At 49.1% G+C, this 15362-nt stretch overlaps 1 protein-coding gene across 4 annotated transcripts in view; it reads left to right on the top strand.

Annotated features, from left to right (window-relative positions):
* Window positions 1-15362, top strand: part of SYNPR (synaptoporin) — a 113091-nt gene that overhangs the window by 52835 nt on the left and 44894 nt on the right. The window contains exon 1 of one of the 4 annotated variants that reach the window (XM_009936633.2): window positions 10774-11014. The exons of the other annotated variants lie outside the window; for them this stretch is intronic. Within the exon in view, the coding sequence (XP_009934935.1) occupies window positions 10991-11014 (24 nt within the window). The 5' untranslated portion in view covers window positions 10774-10990. Of the gene's footprint in view, window positions 1-10773; window positions 11015-15362 lie in introns of those variants that run through there. 4 annotated transcript variants of the gene reach the window in all.

The raw sequence follows: 15362 nt of genomic DNA, 5'->3' as shown, positions 1-15362 counted from the left end.
ATTAGTTTTAGGTTGAAATAAATGGGTTGTCCAGCTCTAGCTGCTGTAGAGAGGAAGTTGAATGTTAATTAGATGCCACCAGTAATTACGGTGATAATGTATTTTTTGAGTGGCTGTTGGGAATAGCTCAATTCACATCCAGCGGGTAATGTGAATGACATTTCTAATTGCTTTAAGGAAGAGGGAAGGTACTTTGTTTTTTGTTTAAACGAGGACAATTACAGTAAAGCAAAGCTATAGTAGGATGCAAAGAACTGTAAGTGGCTTGATGTAACTGCTCGGGAAAAATACATGTCGACTGAAGTAAGAGAAAATGCCTTGTGTCTGGTGCAAGAAATACATTCTCTTTTCTACACAGAAAAAAATAGACTGTGGCAGAGATGGGACCTACACCTGTTCTTCCTTCTTCTAGTGCATTTTCTTAACTGAGACAAGAAGATGTCTTGAAAATAACTCTGAATTTATTTTGCTGGCTTTCAGGCCTGTCTGATGCTTCCCTCCCTTTCTTACACAGATAAACAAAGGTGATGCCAGGAAAATTCATGAAACGGTGATTTTTGTAAGACACTATTAGCTTATAGTATTTGCAGACAGCCAATTTTAATATTTAGACCAGAAACCTGATTTTACAGTCTTGTCCATACACAGGGCTCCTCTGAAATTGTTGCTCCGTGCATATTTACATAGGCATTGCGATAAGAGTGCCCACATGCAAATCTTTTCAGGAATAGCTGTTGTGCTCTAAATTCAGTTTTTCTTTCAGTTTTCTCTTTCAGTTGTAGATCAAGCCTCTCACTTATACCCACTAGTGAAGGAAGTGAACTCATTAACATGCCACCCACTATGTCTGATAACCTAACACCTTTGATCTCAGACAGTCTCAGCTCAAATTCACTCTTAGCATTATTTGTCAAGATTGTAGAATAAATTTGCATAAATTCCCAACAAGCATGTACTGGACATCTAGACTTTTGTGGAATACTTTACTAGAAATGACTGGTGTGCAAGACTGTCTTCCATGTAAACCCACTAAGTGCTCCTGGGGGTTCCTCACTGCGAGAAATAGTAACAAACACTTCAATCTTACATGCACAAAATGTGCAAAAGCCCAAGGACAATGAGCAGATTTGCACAGAAACCCTCTGATGGTTGGACAAGGACAGTCTTCTGTGAGCCACAGGGAAGGTCCACCTAAAGCATTTGTGCGGCTGCCTAATGTGAAACTTAAAAAAAAAAAAATCCACCATTCCCCTTTATTCACGGGGAAATAGAGTACCTCACCACCTGATCATCCTGAAGCTGATGTCTGGAAGACCCTTGCTGATGATAATTCAAGTAAGATATTACCTGCTTTTTGCATCAGCTATGTTGCTTGCTGTCAGGGGCATGACTGATTTTTCTGAGCGTTGGGACCATGCAAGATACCCTTGTGACATTCAGTGGTCAACATGTCTCAGACAGAACCAAACAAATACCCAGCACAGTGGCATAGCCACCTTCTTGGCCTTGCACTGCACTGTCTGCCTGGGCATCAGTTGGAGAGGTTTAATCTCTCGCCAAATAGCCAAACCCTGTCCTTCCCCCAGCTTCTTTCTCCACATGAAGGTTCTTCAGTGGTCCCTTGTTACATGGGACCACCTGCTCCTTTGGGAGTGACTAGAAGTCCATCCATTACAGAGCCACAGGGCAAGTGTCCTGCGTTGTGAGATGGACATGTGCAGACAGATCCTCTCCCCTGCACCCAGGCACGTGGACGTGTCAATCGCATGGTGTGCATGCACTTGTCAGAAACAGCTCTGTTTTGGTCCCGTGATGGATGTAGTCATGTGGCAGGGGAAGGATTGCAAACCTTCCTGGTTCCTTGCTGGAGCAGTGGGAGGGTTGATTGCTGGAGCAGTGGAGTGCCCCACATCTGGGAACAAGCCTTGGGCTAACAGCTGGCTGGAAGCTTTTGATGGGTTGGATGCATTCAGGGACAGAAGATCTATCAAAGGAAAGGCTCGCCTCTCAACTGTGAATAAACAGCCCTTGCATTCCTTGATTTCTTCCATCTAGGAAAGCTGATGGCCTCTTTGGTTGAACTATGTTAAATGAAAAGTGGGTGGTAAGATGAATGCTCTGCTTTTGCATCTAAAATCCCACTCCTAATTAGATGTTATGGAAACAGGAATGCACTTTTTCCCCTGGCCAACACGTCCATTGAAACAGTTTTTCACCCGTTTACCTGTAGCACTTTCATTTTGGGGAACAGTGAGACCCTGCATGTGTTTTCTTGCATGCTCAGACCTCTGTGCAAATTTGAAAGTTGGGCTGGCCTGTATTTACCCCGTGCTTACACAGCCTGTGCTCTCCTCCAGATTCCTACTGAAAGATCTACTGCTGCTTGATGGGAAGTTGTCAAAACACATCATACCACATCAGGAGGAGCACAGGACAGCCTGGGACTCTCATTCCTCCTCTTGGAGGATGAAGAGTTGACAAGTTTAAATGGACACACCATGAGCAGTAAGGTCTAGGGGAAGATGGAGGAAGGTCAGGAGCCCCAGCAGTTTTTGGGGCTTTGAAGAATCAGACCCCAAGGATGTTCATCTAGATACTAAGGCCTGTGTTTCTGAGTGATTGCTTTGCCATGTTCTCCTTGAGTTCGTGGCTGAGCATCCAATAAGGGGGTATATGCTGTCACCTCAGTGACTGGAGGCAGGCTCATGCCATACTGTCTGTTCTGGCGCTCTGAGCTTCTCTGCGTGCTGTGCCATCACCAACACTTGTTCCCGTAGGAGTTTTTGCTGCTTCTGTGCCTGACAGCTTCAGTTTTCCTTCCTTGCCCTTTACTCCAATAATCCTGTACTTGGACACAGGGACACTTCTTGGTCACACTAACGGGTTTGCTTCAGCCCTGATGCGTTGGTGCTTCCCTCCTTCATCCTTGCAGTGTCTGGCACGGATGTGGAGGCTGTGGGCTCTGCTCACCGGCAAGGGGCTGGTTCCTCCTTGCTGTGGGGCGGGGGAGAGGGTGAGCAATTTTTTTTGTTTTGTGCTGACTTTTAAACTGCTTTCTTGCTTTTCTCACTCCTGGGTTGATGGGCACTGCTGCCGTCCATCCCAGGGATGGCTCCAGCTGCAGACCGTGAGTGAAGCTTGCAGTACCGCAGCTCCATGCAGTGGCACCTGCCTGTGGCTGTAGTAGGCAGGGTGGTGGCTTTTCCAGCAGGAAAAACACCTCAGCTGAAGCAGTCTCCCGTGATTCTCTCATGGAGCTGGTGCAGCGAGCGTGCTGGCGTGCTTTGTGCTGTTGGGCTGCGTGCCTCAGTCGCAGCAAAGCAAGGGGCTGCTCCAGCAGCAGCTGAGCAGGGCAAAGGCAAGCGTGATGACTCCAGAGCTGGTGCGGATGCAGGCAGAGTCCTGGCTCTGGCTCTCTCCCAAGCTGGGCACCCCGGGCCCTTTCTCTGGGACACGGGTTTGTCATTTCCCATCTGCTCCTCGCCAGCTCCCAGCAGTTTCTGTGCGTGCCCACCAGAGAGCAACCCCGGCACAGGGTTGTTCTCTCCAGAGAGACAGAAACAGGGATGGTAGGTCTGGGTGAGAGGCAAAATCCACGTTCCCTCACCCCTTCCAGCCCGATCACCTCGTCCCAAACCTGAGCTGAACGGTGGATTTGGCTGCTCTGTGCATGCTGTGTCCTGGGCAAGAGGAGCATCCCGTCGGGCAGGGAGGACGTTCTGCCATGCCAGGCTCTGGCATGAGACCCTGCCTGGTCTTCTGCAGCAAATCCACTGCCCTCTCCAGGGAAGGACCATGCTGGAAATTGGCAAGGAGCACCAGTCCAACACGCAGGGAGCAATAGGGGTTCAGACAGAGCTTAAAAAACTTGAATGGGTAAAAATCTGGTGCTTTTATGCAGTCTCCTGGGTAAGCGTACAGACAAATTGTGCTCATCTCCTAGAATCATTTAGGCTGGAAAAGACCTTAAGATCACAGAGTCCAGCAGATATCTGGTGCTTGTACATGTAGTTGGGTGTCTCAGTGAAGGAAGCAAGAAACTTGGGCTTTTCACGGATCCGCAGACTTTGCAAGTGTCAGCTGAACTTCAGTGCTGGCACAAAGTCCCAGGGCAGGTGGTCACATCTGGGCTTGGAGGTGGGGCTCAGCCACACAGCATCAAATATGTTACCTGAGCTGCTTGTGTCAGGAGAGGGAGACAGACAGGATTGAACTTGCCCAGGACGGACACGCAGTGCAGAGGGGCCAGACTGTCTGCTGGAAGGACACGTCCCTCTCCTCTGTGTCTTGCCTGAGCTGGAGGAGCAGTGTTCGGGTGTCGGTGGTGGGTGCAACAGCCCGTGGCAGCGCTGAGCCGCAGCCCTGGGACTTGCGGAAATGGGCTTTGAAAGAAAGCCGAGGGAAGAAACAACTCCTTGCTATTTTTATCCTTGCACCAGCCCCCGGGGATTTCGATTGACAGGATTAGTTATGAAGCCAATATTATGAGTTTAACTATGAGTGAAATAACTTCTGTGGGAAGTGGAGTAAAAGAGGCAATTATACAGTAGTTTAATAACAGCGCTCTGCTGGCTGGGTAGCTGAAAACTTACAGTTGATGGTAATTAGATTTTTTCGTTCTTCCTGTTAAACAGCTATAAAAATCACAATAGAAATTCATCTGATTCCCTTTTATTCCATGCTGTTTTCATCATCAGTCTGTGCCCTTTTGGCCTTCAGATTATTATTTTTTACATTTTTAGTGTCTGTTATTTAAGACATGCAGGAACAGGACTTAATGTTGAAAATGCAGAAAGCCCCAAGAATTAAGGGGGTGGCAGTAGCATTCTTCTGAGCATCAGAAATCCGGGGGATGCTTGGAGGGACAGTGAGGGCTCTGCACACTGACTCACCCTGAGCAACAGCTAGACTTCTAACTACAGGAGTTATTCCACATCATTTAAAATTGCAGTAAAAATGAGATGTTGGAAGTCGTGCAGTCTTTTGCCTGCCTGTTGCTGTAACGCGCCAGGTGAAGATAAATGGGAGGGAGGGAGGTGCTGTGGTTCATTGATCTGCATGCCATCACTTGCTGCCTTCGCCTCCCGGGTGGGGTGGGATGGGGTGGGAGTCAATGCGGTGATCTGGTTTTGTGCCTTGCTCCCACCTTTGGCTCTGTGCTGGGATGGCAGCATGAGTGGTGAGGGCTGTTTGTGGGTTGGCAAAGACTTGGACTTGTCCTAGCTCAGGCAAGAGCCTGTGTGGTCTCTCGAGTCTGCGGGGCTGCTTCGCTTCCCAGTCTCTGCTGGTCCTCTGCAGCCCTGCAGTGCTGTGATGTGTGCAGGCACACTGGCAAGCCGGGGCTGTACAGGCATCTCATCTCCCTGTCGTTTAAGTCCCAAGTGATGCTTACTCGTCAGCTGCCCTCTTTGCAAGCACTGTCCTTTTCTTCTTCATGTCTAGACAGCAGTGAGTTTTCTCTTATGCCATAAAAACTTGAATTACTTTAGCAACTGTGTATTTCCAACCTTGCAGGGCAGAATTTGATGAGCCAGCGAATGTGTGGCATTTCAGCTGCTTGTGATCATAGCTTGAAAGTGCTGTGGAGCACAAAGGAAAGAGCTCTTGGGTTTGCTCTCATCGTTGAAAGCTCGGGATGGGATGTTTGCTTGGAGGCTAAAAGTATTCTTCCTGTTGCTCTCCTTTATAATGTAAAAGAGCCAGGTATGATGAATGATATCCTGGTCCTGTTGTTGTCAGGTGGCACAAAGTGTGAGGTTGTGTTTTGCAGCTCTGGTGCCTGGCGGGGTCTCTGACATGCAATAAACATGCTCTGCAGTAGCGCGCCCAAGCTCGCAGCAGAGCATGTCTCTTTTTTTTTTTTTTTTTTATTTCTTTTCCTCTGCCATGGCAGGAGCATCACAATTCAGCTTCACGCTCATGTTTAATTTTAGAACACTCTGGAGATGCCCAGAGCCATTAGCAGGGCAAAGGCCACCCCCAGGTATGCTGCTACCCCATTTGCTTCCGCGTGTCGACAGAAATACGCTCTGCTCTTGGCAAATGCTCCAGATGGTACTGGGAAAAGTGAAAAAGAAAGATTTGATTCCAGCCCTTTTTCACTTTAATAAATCCTGTTCATCTTTCTGGTAGATCCTTTTTTTTTTTATCTGTCCAGCAGCCTGTAAAATGCATTGCTCCTCCTTTCTCCTACCCCTAACTCTGAGCTTGTGACCTTCAGCTCCTCCCTGTGTCACTGGAAGGTGTGCTGCTGGTCATTGCAGTCTGCCATCCAACGCATGTGCCTTCCAGCACGTAATTCTGGTACTTGGATCCTAGTCTGTTAAAACTGGATATAATCCATTAATCAGGGTGTCCAGCTGTCTTGGTGCTGGGGCCAGTTGCCAGGTTTGGGCCAGGTGGACAAGGTAGTGAGCAGTTCAGGGGGTCTCGGCACCCGGCTGTGCCTGACTGTGGTACAGACCTTCAGTGCCTGCTGAGGCAAATATTCCCTTGTGCCCTGGGTACCCAGCACCGCTGCGGCAGGGGCAGTTGTGGCTCGAAATGCCCAGTGCTGCGGTGGAGCTTTGCCTGCTGCCCGGGCAGGCAGCATCCTTCTCCTGCAAAGCCGTGGTGGAAGAGCAGGGAGGCTGAAAAGAGTCACCCTCCAGGGCTGGCCCAACCCGTGGGGCACTACCCTGACCTAAATGTGGCTTGGGAGGATGAGGGAGAGGAGAGCTGTCATCTTGCCTGTTAGCTCCATCTGGAATGGCATGCGTGCTTCCGATCGTGTGCTGTGCTTGTGCTCGTACAGTGCCCGAGTCGCCGCCCTGCATTAGCTTATTCCAGCGCATTTCCGTGTTACAAAATCAGATCCATTTTGCAAATTGCTGTTGCACTGCTAATTGAATTGAAGGGTGGGGTTTTGTTGGTTTTCTTTATTTTTCTGTTGTTTTTTTTCTTTGCACTGGAGTAAATCAGGAATAAGTCAACAGAATCAAGCCCTTAGTGCTTTCAGCAACATGCTCATTTAAATTGGATGCAAGAGGGTGTCTGTGTTTACATTTGGCCTGCCAAGAATCTCTGTTTCAGAAACTGGCTTACATAATATGTCAAAATTGGTTTACTCATTAGCATTGCAAACTGCGTGAAACAAGCCGCAGATTGATAAACTCACGGCAATATTTGCATCCAGAGCCGAACGGCACAGGGGGAGGGGAGGTTCATTAGGAAACATTCCATTTCCACAAGAAAAACAAATGGTTTCCAGTTATATGTCTCAGACTTTGTTAATTTTCTGTCTTTCCAAATTTAAATAAAGATTGAGAGGGAAATGTGAAAACCTCTGTTGGCAAACAGGCAGCCCATCTAATATTTCCTGGGCTGGCGGGTGATTTGCAGCAGCAGCTCCAGGTTGGCCGATTCCCCTCTCCACCATGCAATGTGCGATTTCATAGGCATCGGTAAATCTGCACACACGTGCAGGCATCAACAAGGCTCCCGGGGTAGTATGAGCAAACATGGTAAGAGTAAAGCAGCTAAGCAATGGAACAGCCCAAGTGCACCCAGTGTTTTTGCGCTCACGTGTGTGGGCTGTAGGTGCCCTGCAGTGGCCTGGGGGAAGAGACAACAAAGTGCAGCGGGGAGCCAGAAGAGCAGCCCCATCTCACACTGTCCTCGGGCAGATGCCTCCCGTGACTACTGCTGTACCCAGGGAGGAGAAGTCTCTCCCCAGGTTGCAGCCCTCACTGTTACTGGTGTTGCTGCATTCCGTTTAGCTCCATTGGCCATGAACCTCATACAGGCAGGGATTAAATATCTTCTGAGTGATGTGGCAAAGCTGACGGAAATCTGCTGGATGTGTACAGCTTTTCAGTAGTATCTGAAGGAGTTTGGGGCTTAAATCCCATGAGGCTTTTTAGTTTGCTTTGAAACTCCCAACTTAAAAATTAGACATGGCAAGCTCTGATACAGCACTGAGACAGACGTGGCATGACAGCGCTGGCACTGGCAGCGGCTGTTTTTATGCTTTGTGACACTGAGTGCCCCGTCCAGTATTTCACATGGCTTTTTGAAAAGGAATCTAATAAAGCTGAAGAAAGCACCAGCCTGCAGTGCTGCAGGGTCCACCGCAGCCCGACAGGTGTTTTGCCTTGTCAGCAAACACCGAGGCATCTGCTTTCAACAATGTGAGACCTGATCCGCAGCATTCCTGGCATGTCACCAGTTCTGTGAAAAACCAGGCTTTGATCTCCTTATGCCATGGAGTCCGTGTTGCAGCTTTGTTCAAAGGAGCTGTGCGACAGGACAGGTCATTGCCTGCTGCAACCCATCGTGCTCTGGCTCAAACCGCATCCTACAACCCCATGTCCCGCGCAGCTGCCTGAGTGGGCACATGTTTTAGAGGGCTGAGACATGGCAGCTCCCAGGGCGCCTCTGCAAAACTCTTTTCATGGGTGTTTTTCAAAGTTTTCAGAAGACTTTAGTGAGTTTAAGTAACAGCAATTGTGTAGCTGTGGGAAGGGAAAATAAAATTATCTCACTGGAAAATGAAAATGAGAGGTGTTTGCATTTCACTTACTGTCACACCTTGCAGCAAGAGGCTGGTCACCATGAGATACAGCGAGTTTCGGTGCCAGCTGGAGAGCTGAATGCAATGAAAAAGGCCAGGAGCACTGAGATGTCTCAGCTGGGGAGCTCAGGCAGGCTGAGCATCCTCCTGCCATCCTCCGCCAATGTGTGGGAGCAGCCCTGGCGCCCGCAGGCTGGAGAAGAGCTCGCCGAGAGGTGTGGGAGATCCAGCGTCACCCCTCGTGCTGATGCAGCGGGTGGTAAGTTTAGTGTGGTCCTCGGTCACCTTCACCTGTGGCTGCCTTTTGGTTCATGTTCCTCTCTGGGTTTGTGTTATTCCTACAAATCCTCCTCCACTCCTTGTTTGGGCTGCTCTGTCTTTTCTAGAGGTGGCAAGGAAGAAGGAGTGAGATATGTGACCCCTGTCCTCGGGGATGAAGGTGTGTTGGCCAACAGTAACCAGGCAAACATCGAGACACTCCTGCAGCCTCTGTGGTGTAGGTGTGGCTGTGGAGCGCGGTTCCTGCGTGGATAAGGCATCGGAGGGCTGCTCACGGCACAGTGGGAGGCAAATGCTGCCCTGCTCTGCAGACCAGAGGAGCTGAGTTGTTTAATCGTGGCTGGGACTCGGGTAGTGTGCACAGTAGCTGGCAAATGCTTTCACATATGTTAAAATGCACCCAGCAACAGAGCAGTGCTTCAGCCTGGAGAGCTCTGTCAGCACCACAGTGTCTCCTCGTTACAGCATCAGCTGGCATCAGGCTGTATCTGTTGGAAACACGGGGCCACATCATCAGCAGTGACATCTGTCAGCGTGGCTATACAGATCCTGCTCGTGGGAAAGGGCTCTTGAAGTCTCCTTTGTGCCTGGGTTGTGCTAGAAATGCAAGCCTGCACAGATAAATTGAATTATCAGATGAATTCAATCTCCTTGGGTTTGTCTTCAGGATTTTCCCTATGAATTCCAGCTCTCTGTGCACAAAGTCAATCCCAAGACGCCAGGGAAAAGCAATTGTGCTCCAATTTTGCTGAGTAGAGAACTGCTGTCACCCAGCAGGTCTTTCTGTGTACCAGCATGTAACTTTGGTCTCCAAATAAAAGAGAAAGTTCACCTTGTGTCTCATCCATTCAGTCACATGTATTTGAAAATAATTGATGCGGTGTGTAAAAAAGAGGGCAAAACAGCGATAAACCTAGGGCTGATAAATAACATCGAGTGTGATTTGCAGTCTCAGTTGCACCAGACAGCGCTGGGGCGATGGCCTGGTGATGGCGGGGGCTCAGGGGGTGAGCGCAGAGCTGGGCGCCGTGCAGAGAGGGATCCGGGGATCCGTTCTGTGCTTGTAAGGCGATCAAGTCTTAAACGCAGAGCGGAGACACGGGAGCAGCCTGAAAGCCCTCTCGTGAGGAGGTTTGCAGTGGCAGGGTGTGGGGTTTGTGTCTTTGTCCAGCTGCTGGGAGGAAGCAAATGTGGCATCTTTCCGAAGAAGCGGCCGTGCATTTGCCACTGATGGGTCCTGCTCGCAGGCAGCTGCCTGCTGCCTTCTTCTCCTTCCAGCACATGTCGGGGCACAACAAAGGTTTTGTTTGGGTGGATTAATAGCACAGAACTTGTCCCTTTTGGCACAATGGAATCCATGGGTTTCCCATAGAATTTTTCTGATACTCAAAGGGGCAAAAACTCAAATTCCAGGAGGAGGCTTTGGAGGTCTGGTCCCGTGCGAGCATGGGAGCAGCTCAGTGCACATTGAAGTATGGGAGACCTGACAGGTCTTCTCCCCTTTCTGGATGGGATCCTTGCTATAGCTGCGGGGCAGCTTTCTGAGGTGCAATAAAAGGCATCTCAAAATATAACAGAGAGCCCAAAATACCCCCCAAACCCAGCAATGAAGAAGCACTGCTCTGATCACACTCTGTAAGTGACAGAGCTTTGGAGGATCTTTAAGCTTAGTACAACTTTAGCCCGGAATTGTGAACTGTTCCTCTGCTGTAGAGCAGGCAGAAGGAGTAAAGCGATGCTGCACGAGCAGTGGGGAGGAAGGGGCTGCGTCTCCCAGCCCGCTGTGGTGGTACCTGCACCACAACAAAGCAATCAGCCTCTCACCGAGGGGAAAGTATTCGCTTTCTCTACTTAGGCTGTGCGTACTCAGTGGCTAATAATGCGAGCGTTTTGCCATCCCTCTGCAAATAAGGCTGAGGCTGCTGCCTGATTGGTATATCATCTCACTTTCTCTCGGCATTGATTTTCTTGCTCTCCTTATTTGCTTCATAAAAAGCGAGGCAAGGAGCTGGTGCTCGCTCGCTCGCTCCCTCTCCCTCCCTCCCTCCCTCTCTCTCTCTCTCTCTACTGTGAGAAGCTTTTGGGAGCCTTTATTTTTAGTATGAGACAAACCTTGCTTTATTTCAGGAGACGCAAGTTGGATTATAAATCCTTTTGTAAATGTGTATGGTGATATTTGCTCCGGTAAGTTATATGCATCTCTATTTATTTGTGTAACTGTACTGTTTGGGGGAGAAGTAGCATTTTACAGGAATCGTGAAGCCCTCAGAATTGTTTTTAGGTTTGGTTTCTTTGTATTCTCATGCTGAGCCCAACTGTTCCACGATTTTTAGATACGTTGAAATATTTCTGGTTTGTATTTTGCTTTGCAGAGGGGAGTGCCTGCTTTGAAAACTTGTTTTGCACTTCATTTTACAGCAGAAACATGGAGAGGATTAAAGGGAAAAGGAATTCTGATTTATCATGTTCTTTCTGGCATTTTAAATCAAAAATGCCTCAAAAAGAATGCAGCATTATTTGATATAAAAAAATCAGTAAAAGCTATTTAATATTGATCAAACTGAAGTATGAATATCTGACTGCATATTACCTTAGAAAGATCAATCTAAAGTATGGCAGGTTGGCAGCAACATGCTCCTCATCAAAATGTATTAACAAAAGAAAGAAAATCTTTAAACTAATTAAGAGAAGAGCTTGCTTTGCAGAGTGTAACATCATTGATACAGGTCAATAGACTGTTGCTCTGACTTTCTGCTCCCTGCCTCTGCTTTGCACAGCTCAGCAGCCTCATTCCTCAGCGCCTTCGGCTAACTTGGAGACCTCTTTGTTACCTGTAAATAACGCCAAGGTGCAGTTACTTACCTCTCCCCGTCGTAGCTCCTGGTGTGTTTTCCAGGCAGTACAAGACAATGATTGTGATAGTATGGCTAAGGAAAACTAGATTTATAACTGTAGTACTTTTGGACTACAGATTAAATACTTGAATTTGCAGCATTATATTCGTTAATTTGTTCACTTTGATTCTTTCATACTTGGATCGTATCCATGGGAATCGATCGCTTTAGTGTTTCAGAAGTCTTTAAAGGCTCCAGCTGTAGCACACGCTGGAGCTGCTGTGAGAACATGCTTGAGTATATATCTGCTCAGAAAATCAACATATTAGACCCAGAATAATCTGTCTACTCTCATGATGCCAGGGTATGCTAATAGATATATGAAGTGTACATGAATAAGGTGTTAGCAGACTGTAGCTGGGTTTATTAAGCCCACAGGAGAAGGTAAGGGTGTTGCGTCTGGCAGTCCATGCTAAACTCTTCCAGAGAGAGATTTCAGATTGGCAATAACTGCTTAGTCATTTGGACCAGTTTAAATGTTCCCATTTTTTCAGAACAGAGTAGTTGCACTTGCCTTCTCACCTGTCTGATGGGAATATTCTGCGACGTGCCCCTCCGCAGCGGGCTCGTGAGCTCTGCTGGGCTCTGTGCTCTGGCCGGCCAAGCCCCGGGTGGACAGGAGCTGGTGCCGGCGCGCAGCATCCCATGGGCAGCCAGCCGGGCACGGGGCATTGCACGGGCAGACCCACGCGCTCCGCTCCTCAAAATGTAGTTAATAGCCACGCAGTTCAGTGGCTTTTTGGTTTTTGCATGATTGCTGTTTTATAAGAACTGTATATATTTATACCAGCTGCGTAACTTGAATGTATGTGCTCGGCAGAGTGTTGGAAAACGTGGTACATAAAATGTGTTATGTACCACAGTGTTAGAGAACAAGGCACGTCACAGTAATAATTACCTTTTTCACAGTCGTTTAACTCCTCAGGTGTGGAGGGCGTGGATGTCTGAGCAGTGCACATCTCACACACTTGCTAAGCACAATCCTGCTTGCCTGAGGACAGCGTTAAGCATTTCTCGCTTTGCCGAGCCTTGGTATCTGGCTCGGTGCAGTGTGCTCCAGGTGAGCAGAAGGACAGTGGTCAAAGAGCACATCTGGGTGACCCAGGAGGAGAAGCGGCTGGGTAGCATGAACCAAGGAGCACGATTCCAGCTTCCTACCCTGCAAAACTAAAGGCCTGGGGTTTCTATGCTGCGTAGCTCATCATAGCAGCAGTGCCAGACTGCCCTGAAAGCTGGGCTGTGGTTTCTTAAGAAGCTGGTTGAGCTCACCTGAATAGCTTTGAAGCAGAAGTGTCCAGGAATGGTCGGTTTGACTGCAGGCAGGGGGAGGTCTCACCCCTGCCCCCAAAGGCAGGTTGCCAGCGGCCAAGGGAGTGTAAGGCACAAAGTGAATAACGTGGATTAAGTCCATTACTGCAAGACTTTGCCTTGGCAGAGGAGCTTGTGGCTGAGCAGAAACGATTCTTTCAGCCGTGCACGTCGTCTCTACAGGATACAGCTGAGACAAACTTTAGGGGACAGTTCAAGAAAGATGAGGAGCTACTGGAGAGAGTCCAGCGGAGGGCTACGAGGATGATGAGGGGACTGGAGCATCTCTCCTACGAGGAGAGGCTGAGGGAGCTGGGCTTGTTTAGCCTGGAGGAGAGAAGGCTGAGAGGGGACCTAATAAATGTTTATAAATATCTCAAGGGTGGGTGTCAGGAGGATGGGGCCAGACTCTTTCAGTGGTGCCCAGTGACAGGACAAGGGGCAATGGGCACAAACTGAAGCATAGGAAGTTCCAGCTGAACATGAGGAAGAACTTCTTCACTCTGAGAATGACGGAGCCCTGGAACAGGCTGCCCAGGGAGGTTGTGGAGTCTCCCTATTTGGAGATATTCAAGACCTGCCTGGACAAGGTCCTCTGCAGCCTGCTGTAGGTGACCCTTCTTTGGCAGGAGGGTTGGACTAGATGATCCACAGAGGTCCCTTCCAAACCCGAACATTCTGTGATTCTGTGATTCTGTGACAGCAGAGCTTGCCCTGCTCCTCGTGGACATAAGGAAGTCTTCAGTGTTCATGGTTTCCCATCTGTCGCCTTTTGCCCATCCTAGCATTGCAATGTATGGTGTTCCCTCACCTCCAGCCACTTGGTGGTAGCAGGTCTGGGGGTGGCTTCTCCCCAGTCCTGTAGCCCCAATCACCACTCACCTCTTGGACCTTGGAGCAGCCTCCATCACCTCCCCAGGAGCATGACATCCTCCTCTGCAAGATGACCTCAGTCTAATATGCAAACCAGGACTTCGAGTGGCCGCAGGGACAGGTTCACAGCATGGTGCTTTGCAAGCTGCCAGAGCTGAAAACCTGGGATTGGTGCCAGGGAGGAGCTGCTGCCCCTTTCTAGCATGAGCATCAGGGTTTGAAGGGAGTTTGAAGCATTATTGTAGAGGTGCCTGGATCCTGGGGATCTTCTTTTCCTCTGAGATCTGTTTCCTTGACTGCTCCTCTAGCAGTTGAAACAGTTCCTAGAGAAATTCCTTAAAGTCTTAAAAAATTGATTTCTTAAATATCTGGCTCCTCCTGAAAGCCAGATACTCTTTTTTTAGCGAAGTCCTTGGAAGACTTAATGAGTACTTTCCTCGCCTCTCTTAATCCTGTTCAGATCAATAGGCGCTCTGCATGGGGAAAGGAATTTGTGCTGATATTGGAGAGCAGCTGCCTGTCACTGCTGGTGATGGCAGGTGGTATTTTATTCTACATGTCACTCTTGATTAGGAGTTCCTGTTGTACAATTATATGACCATTTTTTTGAGGGAATATTTCCCTCTACATAGGATGGCACATGGCAGCTTGACCTAGAGGTTGGTCTTTCCTGATTTTGCCTTTGGTTCCTCTTTCCCTCAGCAAGCTGAGCACAAGTCATTTCAAATAGTGTCGTGGTACGACCTCGTAAATACAACACATTTGTGTGTGGTGGGCTGGGGGCTCAGCCCAGTCGGTTTGAGCAGAACTGGGGTCCCTGGGTCCTTTCGTGAGCTCTGCCTGCGCGGGTACTGCTGCGGGATGCAGGCGTGCTTGAGGGCATGAGGAGGGCCATGGGCTGGCAACAGGCAAGAGCCGCGTCCCCGTGCAGTGCATCCCTGCTCCTTCATCTAGAGCCAGCATGGGCAGCCTGATGTAAGATGAAGAGATGGAGCTGCTCTCTGCCAGCACAGCGCACACGTGTCCATACACAGGATGCAGGGTTGCTAAAGAGCCCAGGCAGGCCCCAAGGAGAGATTTAGCTCCTTGCCAGGGCGTGCAGTGGCACAGCGCCTGCCCTGAAGTAGTTGGAAGGGGCCCACCAGTGTGTCTGGGCTGCAGGCGAGGTTGGGGCTGGGGACACACACTCCTGCCCAGGCTCGCAGGGGCAGCAGGAGCACAACCGTGCAGCGTTTGCACAGTTTTCATTGAATTCAGTGTTCAGTGCGGATGGAGGGTCTGACTCTGCTTGTCCTTAGTTTGCAAACGTGGTTGTTGCCCTGTGCCTGAGGGGATGCTCAGAGTCCTCGAACATGCAGTGAAACTCCTTGGTAAGTGAGCTCTGGAGACAGAGATGTGACGATACTGTGAAACTCTTCAGCCTTCTCCTCCTGTCATGTACAACCTCTTATTTTGGA

The sequence above is a fragment of the Opisthocomus hoazin genome, chromosome 11 (assembly GCF_030867145.1).
Source record: "Opisthocomus hoazin isolate bOpiHoa1 chromosome 11, bOpiHoa1.hap1, whole genome shotgun sequence".
In the NCBI taxonomy this organism is placed as follows: Eukaryota; Metazoa; Chordata; class Aves; order Opisthocomiformes; family Opisthocomidae; genus Opisthocomus; species Opisthocomus hoazin.
Note: the sequence above shows the minus strand (reverse complement) of the source record. Positions and strands in the feature narration are given on the sequence as shown.